This window comes from Ictalurus punctatus, chromosome 6, assembly GCF_001660625.3.
Source record: "Ictalurus punctatus breed USDA103 chromosome 6, Coco_2.0, whole genome shotgun sequence".
NCBI classification, from domain to species: Eukaryota; Metazoa; Chordata; class Actinopteri; order Siluriformes; family Ictaluridae; genus Ictalurus; species Ictalurus punctatus.
Genome location: NC_030421.2, coordinates 24,447,875 through 24,457,377, shown reverse-complemented (window position 1 = coordinate 24,457,377; position 9,503 = coordinate 24,447,875). Strand labels below are relative to the sequence as shown.

Sequence of the window (9,503 nt, the reverse complement as noted above, 5' to 3'; positions counted from 1 at the left end):
ATTTGCATACCGGCCTAATTGCTGAGGTGGTCTTTTACTTTTGTGGGTGAAATAATTGTTAATTTCACTGGCATGTATGGATGCATAATTCCTGAATGCTTTCAAACAATATTGCAAAAGTATGATGTAGAAGACGTAATCACTCTGAAGACTAATAATTCTAAAGTTTAAAATTTCAAACTCAAATGCAATCTATGAAAAGCATTTAATCTTCAACTGGAAAGATAGCTTGTGTAATGTTTAATTAAAACCCACCATCAATATTTATTCTATAATGTAATGTAATAAAAGAAGTTTTTCTTTGTGAAGTCTTAAAATAAGTCAACGAATTCAGCTATGAAGCACCATGAGTCTAGAAACTCAGGTAGTTTCCTCTCTCAGGCTGTCTGTGGCTATGGGAGGATACTGTAAAATTGTCCACACATATTTTGAGGAATTAATCTTACCCATCCAGACCTTTCGCTGAAAACGTGTCATACAAGATTTGCTGAGCAGCCGCTTCAGTTTCAATCTGTAAATTAAGCACAATGGTTACTCTTACCTGGTCCTAAGACATGTCATTTCCTTCTTCTTCTGCTGTCTCTTATTCACCTGTGCCTCAAGCCCTCATACTCACTCCCCTTCCTTTGCTGGCTAGCATTGGCTGTCACACCTCTTGGATCCAGGTACTCGCTAGCCTTTCTTCACTAGCGTCAGCTGCTCTTGGAGGTTAGGCTAGTTTTGGCAAAACACAGATGCTAGCTTTCTGGTGTGACACCTGATGGCTTTGCTCCACAGACTTGGCTCTTGATGCTCCCTTGTTTTTTTTTTTCCTCCCTCCTCTTTTCTGATACAACTCGCTGTCTGGTCCAGTTGAGGCTCTGTCTTACATCCACACTGGGCAACTGAGACCTGTTTGGTGGCCTTTGGCTAGATCTCGATACCGCTTTGCTCATATACAAGAGCAACATGTATTTTAACACCAAAAAGTGTTGAAATGTCTGGGTTCATTGGCTACACTTCCATGAGGACACATTCAACAAACACTCAAAACTGCACTTTCTTCCAGACTCAATGATCCACTAAACTTTGATTAGGGAATTTTCTACATTTTATTTAATCTGGTTTCTTTTTTCACTTTTCAAAGTAGTTTAACAATCTAGACTTCTGTTTATACAAATGGATCTGTTACATGCCCTCCAATCTGACAAGTCTATACTGCTTATAACTTCATCTTTTCTTTTTTTTTTTTTTTTTTTTTTTTTTTGCATACAACGCAAGACAGCACAAACACACTAACAGAAAATTACACTTGACACTGATGAGCATCGCTGCCATTAAACCAAAACATTACGGTAACCAAAAATGATACCATAGTTGGCAGCTAATTTGTGACTTTTTAATAACAAAATGACTAGAAATCTAAATTGTAAATCCAATAATCTAAAGAGAAAATCATTTAAGACCATATATTTCAAAGCTTACTTCAACATCTACGACACTTGATATATCACTCTGGAAAAAACGAAGGGGTTTCGGAAATGGGCAAAAAAAAACAAAAACCCAAAAACAAAAACCGAGAAAGGGTTATAAAAATAAAAAAAATGTTAAAAAAATCTAGCAAAGAAGATTAAAGGAATGTACATACACTGACACATACTAGGTCATGAGTACCTGGCTACACCCTTGCTCATTGTAGCTAGTGGAAACAGTCCTTCTTTATGTCTCCATTTTTAGTGCTCTGACTAGCAGGTCCTGGCTTTCTCACAGTAACCTGCTGCTTTCCTGACCTCTCCTCTCATCATCTCTCCACTCATCTCATCTCCTGCTAACTGTCCACCTGAAGCCTGTTGAATAGATACAGGATAAAACAAATAATTATTCTAGGTCAACACATCTAAGACTCATTAATTAGTGTTAAAGAGAACTTACCATAAATATACACACACTTTAATATCGCCTTGACCCATAGCTTCCGCCGCCACCACCCCCTGAACCATAGCCACCTGAGAACATAAAAAAGAAAGCCTAACATTCTTGTCCACCTCCTATATGACATGCTACTGTATTGCGCAGTCTGAGATCAATCTTTTACCTCCATATGGTCCACCCGAGTTCCTTCCTCCATAGTTATTTCCTTTCATGGGGCCATAATTTGACTGCTGCCCCCCATAATTCCCAAAGTCATTGTAGTTTCCACCTCCACCACCAAAGTTCCCTTAAAAGTCAGCATAAAAGATGCTTAGGTGACTTTCTAAAGGAGCCACTAGAACCATGTGCAAATATACAAAACAAAGTTATATACAAAACATATACTCTACAAGTTGATTCAGAATGAAAATAAATGTCTCTTGCTGAATAATAATTCTGTAGAAGATATTTAATCAGCTGGTATAGTTGACCTCAGTACTGAATTGCCTTGGCTGCAATAAACTGCCCTATAATGTCTTACCACCAAAGTTGCGTCCATCACTGTAGTTGTCATATCCTCCTCCATAACCACCGCCTCCTCCTCCTCCCCCTCCTCCCTGGTGACTGTACCCAGGACCACCACCAAATCCTCCTCGCCCACCACCATAACCTGGGCCACCGCCATAGTTTCCACCTGAACACACATTTGCAGCTGGCTACCTCATCACTACTTCAAAATAAATCTATCAGGTTATAATTGGAGATAGTGTACTCACTAGATTTATGTATTGCCTATTAGTGCTCAAGTAGACTAAATCTGAATTCATGCTGAGTGTGCACCGCAATGAATATTTTAAAAAATATAACCAGAAATACTTTAACCCATCTTTCCCTAATTTAAATGACTGCATTGATGGAGAGCTTACCATCTCCAGAAAATCCATCATAGCCATCTCCTCCATAGCCTCCTCGGCCTCCTCCATAACCACCTGTGCATAACAACGCAGATGTTCGTGGACTTTCTTCCATATTAAACAACACAAAAAGAAGGCTTTTTAAGGCCAATTTCTTTTCCTACCTCTACCAAAGTTGCCACCTCCAAAATTTCCTCCTCTGCCCATGAAATTACCTCCTCCGCCACCACCACGATCTAAAAGAAAGAAAGACGGAAAAAAACTAGATGAAAAATAATCCAGCTAATCTGAATAATAATAATGATGATAACAACAATGGTTCATCCCCTATTTATGTGGTACTTACACCTTTGGTTAGAAACTGCCTGCATTTCCTGTTTAGGTAGTGCTTTCCTGACTTCACAGTTATGGGAGTTTATGGTGTGGTATTTCTGAGCTGGAGAGAAACACAAATTGGAATTTTAAATGTATGTATGTAACTCATCAAAATAACAATAAAAAAAGCATATTCCCTTACCTACAATTTTATCCACAGTGTCATGATCATCAAACGTTACAAAGCAGAACCCTCTCTTTTTCCCTGTTGATCGCTCCTCCATAATGTCAATGCTCTCAATCTTCCCATACCGCTCAAAGTAATCACGTATGTGGTATTCTTCAGTGTCCTCCTTAATCCCACCAACAAAGATCTTTTTCACTGTCAAGTGGGCCCCTGGTTTATTTGAGTCCTAGACAATGAAAGAAACATTATAAACACATTTTACGTTTATTTTTTTTTCCACGTTTAGCGGATTTAGCATACACCCATATCCACATTTATACAACGGAACAGTTGTGGGTTAAGGGTCTTGCTCAAGGGCCCAGCATTGGCAGCTTAGCAGTACTGGGATTTGAACTCATGACATTCCGATCAGAAGTCCAAGGTCATAACCAATGAGCTACCACTAGCTACCATTACTAATTATGCAATTACTGCAGAGTAAGCAATTTTATATGAATAAGTATTATTTTTCATTTATCTCCAAATATTATTTGTCTCTGAACTATGTGAGCTAAATGCAAGATAAATCTTCATTAATAGGAAGCAATGGTTTATCATCATACCTCACGGGAAACGGCCCGTTTAGGTTCAACTACTCGACCATCCACTTTATGGGGCCGAGCTGCCATGGCTGCATCCACCTCACCTACACAGGAGTATGTTACAAAGCCAAAGCCCCGTGATCGCTTGTTCCCTGGATCCCGCATCACCTGCACAGAGAAGTGGTCGGTAAAAAGTTACAGTCCTGATACAGGCATACGAGTGTTCCATTGAACTATTACAAAATTTTGTAATACTGTACAAAAAAAAAAAGTATTAAATAGCACAGTAATGTCACTAACCACACAGTCTGTGAGCTTTCCCCATTGCTCAAAGTGAGCACGTAAACTGTCCTCTGTTGTCTCGAAGCTTAGACCACCAATAAACAGCTTCCTCAGCTGTTCTGGCTCTTTACTCTCTTTACCCTAAGATCAAAACACAGATAAACATAACCAGTTAACCCGTTATGATTAAAGATGATAATGATCATGCATTATGACATTTATTTATTTATTTTTAAAAAAAGAAAATAATTTATTACGGTGCCGGAATTCGCAAACTACAGAGAAAAAACTGTCTTATTTATTATTGTGTTCTTATAGTTATTAGCCGATTTCATTCATCCGTTGAACTGCATGGAAATTTGAGGAATAAAGAGCTCTATGGCTGCAATAAAAATACAAAATATTGCACACGTTTACACAATGATCCCGATATTTTATTATATTTTTATACAGTTAATATGTTTCCTAGCTGGTTTTAGAACCCCTGCCTCCAGGTATGGCAGAAAAGAATAATAAAACAACTTCCCTGGATAACACACCACCACCACAACAACAACAACAACAACAACAACAGTGATACACACTGCAGCTCGAGATGATTTAAATCTGCATTTCCCTGCATAGGTGCTGTTAGCGTACACACATTTGCATGCAGTACACGTAGCTAGCCATTTTAAATTCGGGTTAGGATGAAGGACGGAAATACAATGTTCTTGACTCTACACACTGACTTAATCGCAGATGAATTCAACCCGTTGGTTAATTTAGCCTTTAGTTAAAAGTCCACAAAACACACCGAGCAGCCTCTCAGCCGCAGTGAGGTCTGGAATGTTCCAAGCGCCTTCTCCCTCACACGCCATTTTACAGCTCTTTTACTCCTCTTTCCTCCATGTTGTTAGCTATTTGTCTCACATTTAGAGTCACTGCTGGCGTGCTATACTGATAGAAAAAATTCCAAAATAACATTACATACAAGATAACATGCCACTTGACTAAGGTTAGAAAACAAGTAAAAGGAAAAACTATATGTATATATTAACATTGTTAGTTAGCTAACTCGCCGGTCCTAATCCATATCCTGCAGAAATGAAAACCTGCGCCTCCTTCATTCCGTCTTCATTTAAAAACCAAACCCGACTCATAACGTTTCCCTATATTATTTATCGCTAAGAGAGCACACTATTTAAATATATAGCTAACAAAAATATGCAACTGACAGGACACAATTAAGTGCGGTTTGACAGCTAGCTAGCTGCCAAGGTGCTAATCAGACCTGCAGGGCTACGTAAAAACATTTATTATGCAATGCATTCGGTTTCTTGTTAATATTTTGTAAATATGCATAAAGCAATACAACACAATAACAGTTAACCTGAGTAAATTGATATTACCTCCATATCGCAGTGTCTACGCCCCACCTATTTGACACAATACGGAAATATGGCGCTGCCCTTTCCACTACCCACAGCTGTCCTTGTGTCCCAAACGGCACCCTAAGACCTTGCGCTACGCTTCCAAGTCGGCACTTTAGTGACGTCAGCTCTATACAGAACTCATGCAATCTTCGAGTCATCGAGGGTGCATACGTTTAAAATCCGAGGATTTGGGACAGAGCAATTAGGAAGGCGATGGGTCATTTACTCACGCTAACGCTTGTGCAGATGCGTGTACCACTTTCCAAATGAATGAATGAAGTCTGGTCAGTACTCCCAGAGCTGTCAAAATAAATGAATGCATGAATAAATAAACAAACAAAAAACATTTAAAAAATCGATTAATAATCCTATGAAAATAAATGTTACGAGGAACAAACACAAATAGAAATACCTATAAATTATTTAAAATAATAATAATAATAATAATAATAATAATAATAATAATAATAATAATAATAATAACAGCAGTATTTCTGTATTTTTATTATTTAAATCTATAAATCTATTTAAATCTATATTCTATATTTTTAAATTTAATAACTTTGGTATTCATTATTGTCATATTTATTTATTTCCTTAAATGTTATTTCATTGATTTCTATATTTGCTCATTTTCAGTTTTATTTATGTCCTTGATCTTGTATTTCTCTATATCCTGTATATCCTTGCCTTATAATAATGAGCAAATATAATTGTTTATCTTAGTCCTTATTAGTTCCTTATTCCCACTGATCAGCTTCTGTAGTTTGACTGTACACGCCTTGGCCCCACACTGGTTGTTTCGAAATGTGCTAGTAAAGGCCAAGGCTGTCAGTTTTTGATACAGACAACAAACAGAGAGATCTGAAATGTGTGGCTGGCTTGACCAAAATGTTAGTCTGCCTTATTGACTACTCTTTAATGTGAACTATAAACAGGCTTCAGTTTGCTGCGAAACAGCACTATGCTCATTTACATATTCCTTGGTCAGCACTTCACTTTGTTAAATCGGGTCTGAACCTATCATTTATGTAGCTCTATAACCGCAAGAGACATCAAATTATCTTCAACCACTGTTAAGCAATAATGTGTTGGGGATAAACTTTTAGATTCCATCCTTTTACAACTTAATACCCACACTGTTAACCCAGCTCATAAAAATGCATGTATAGTTGTAACACAGTAATTGACACAGGTAATCAGAGAAAATATACAAACCGTCAATGAAGCTTCATAAAGACCTAAACACTGATTAGGGAAGCAGCTGCCAAACTGAGCTGCAGGGACATGCCACACTTTTCAGACCCTCACCAAATACAGTCTCTCTGGATTCTCTTCACATTTTCTCTTAAAAGGAACCTTTGTGCCCTTATGAGGTTTGTCCCACTATTCTCCTTGATGTAACACTTATGCATACACTATACTGTAGACTAAACCACAAGAACCCTCTAAGAACTCTGGTTAGATCATGCTGGGACAGAGGAGTATATATAATGCATCCAGAAATCCACAAAACATATATTTGGTAAACCAGCCTCTTTTTTACTTTAATAAATTTGTTGGTATTTCTCAGACAGTTTGGGATACTCAGAAATAGTCTAATGTATCATGTATGTGATTTAACACAGCTTTAATGTTGCTGCAACTGCCCTGTTGTTCTCTGCTGTTAAGAGCCACATTTGATAAGACTAGTGTCTTTGATACGCTGAAAACTGGTGCTATGCCCTTGCAGACCTAGTATGTTTAGTAATGTAATGTGGGCGGGGTTAACAGGCTGAGGTATATCCGTTGCCAGCTAAGGCATGATGGAGATCACAAAAAGCGTTTCAAACACTGTGAAAGCTGTTTTCTTATTTAAACCTTTGACAAGTTAACAATTTATTCGTGTATTGTACAACAAGTCCTGTTTAACCAGTGTTTAATACTTAAATACCTTCCACCTTATTTTCTGAGCTCGTCCGCATCAGTCCCGTTGCATATTTTTTTGTTTTTATTTATTTATTTTTTTTATTTGACTAGAGTAGTGTCCATCGGTTGCATATTGCAAAATCTCGCCGGAAGCAGTGCACCATCCGGGTATTTCTCGCCTACTGATAATTCGGACATACTACCCCTCTGCCGTACTGCTTTTCGCCTACTATGTAGTAGGGTAGAGTCTGGAGTCTAAACACAATCCTACATTAGTTTCCTGAATATTTTATTCATTTAAGTATGTCAGAGTATTTGAATTATTGGGTATGTTTCTGAGTAACAACTTAAACACTGAACGCACCACCATATCTCAATGGTAATTATTATAACTTCTGCTCAATTGTTAATGTCGTATACTAAAAAAACAAAACAAAACAAAAAAACCAGATTATTACTGTTTTAGTTAGAGAGCTGAGCCACTGAGGTCCATGTATATAGGTAACCCAAGCCTTGTAGGTAAACTGGTGTTCAGTATTTGTCCACTGGGTTCACAGCAGTTCTACTTAAAATGGTGCCTTGTGCCCCCTGCTGGCTGTGTAACATCCCTTTACTAAGATTTGATTTCTAATCATACTGACATTTATTATCTACATAAAAAAGACCCCCCCCCCCAACCCCGCCCCCCCAAAAAACCCCCACACTATTAAAGTTTTAGCTTTGTTTGTGTGTTACTGCAACAATACACATCGATGTCATTAAACAATGATAAATCAACTGGTAAATGTATAATTTCCTTAAAAGAATATATTTTTTCGAATTTGTTTAACATTTATAACTGTATAGGTACAGAGCCACTTCTTTCAATTTTTAAAGCCTAATATCACAAGCAATTTGATAAGTAATATCAAAGTGTTTTATCACACTATACCTTGCTTCCTTTCATGATCTTTCCCTTCATGTGTTTGTAATGTGAATCAATTCAAGTCATAACACGCTGCTTGAAATTCAGGATTTATTGCAAATATGACAAGATTTTGTATTTGCTGAATTTAGACAAAATATCACTGCGTTTGTATCAGTCATTGTTAAGAGATTATCCACAGATGATAATGATCTCAGCATTATTTCTGATTTAAGCAGCTAAACAAAATGTTTTCCTGCAGATGGCGCTATAACTCAGTGTAAATGTGTATATTAATGAATTTTTAAAGAATTCTACTAAATAGGCAATGAACACATCTATAGTATCATGATGCTTTCAGTGTATTAGTTTGATTTGTGAACTTTACTTTTTATGAATTCTCACAAATTAGTGAATTTGTGTATTGTAGTTTGGGGAGCAGGTATCAGTGTGTATTATTCCAGTATGTGATCCTTGAGTAAAAAAAAAGAAAGTTAAAGTTGTTACAGTTGTTTTCCTTTTTATAAATATCATTAAATTATCATTAAACCAGGGTGATCAGCTAAGAATATAACTAGATGAGTAAATAAATACTTTCTTTAATGCATTAAAACTTTAATAGATTGATGCATAGGATGTTCCAAGCATGTATGCTCCAGCACATTTACTCCTTAACTAAACATACCATTTAATGACTCAGTTTACTGTAGCGCTTTAAAACTCTTTTACCCTTAATTATGCACCTGTGCTTCTGTGTCATCTAGTCATAACTGCTTTTTATCTTTTTCTTTCTTTCTTTCTTTCTTTCTTTCTTTCTTTCTTTCTTTCTTTCTTTCTTTCTTTCTTTCTTTAAGATATGACCATAATAAGGGCATTTTCTTTTAAAAATTACTTCCAATGCGGTCTAAGACCTGTTAAAATAACATGGTTTTACAATATGATGTAGTGATAATGCTTAACACTGCACAAAATGACCTGTAAAAATAAAATGAAAACAGCACTGAAGTGAGGAGCTCAAAACTAAGGGTGGAGCACAGTTGTCTGGAAAGGAGACTAATAAGACTCAGCATGAGGATATGTTTAAAACCAGACCAGGTATGCAAACAA

At 36.9% G+C, this 9,503-nt stretch overlaps 1 protein-coding gene across 1 annotated transcript; it reads right to left on the bottom strand.

The window, feature by feature from the left end:
* Positions 1–1,214: 1,214 nt before the first annotated feature.
* Positions 1,215–5,712, bottom strand: hnrnpa3 (heterogeneous nuclear ribonucleoprotein A3). The gene is made up of 11 exons (XM_017470077.3): positions 5,561–5,712; positions 4,188–4,310; positions 3,909–4,055; positions 3,322–3,532; positions 3,151–3,240; positions 2,969–3,040; positions 2,817–2,879; positions 2,432–2,584; positions 2,075–2,197; positions 1,912–1,985; positions 1,215–1,826 (listed from the first exon to the last, which is right to left on the bottom strand). The coding sequence occupies exons 1-10, from the start codon at positions 5,564–5,566 to the stop codon at positions 1,930–1,932; spliced, it is 1,044 nt and encodes a 347-aa protein (XP_017325566.1). The 5' UTR covers positions 5,567–5,712; the 3' UTR covers positions 1,215–1,826; positions 1,912–1,929.
* Between the last annotated feature and the right edge of the window lie 3,791 nt (positions 5,713–9,503).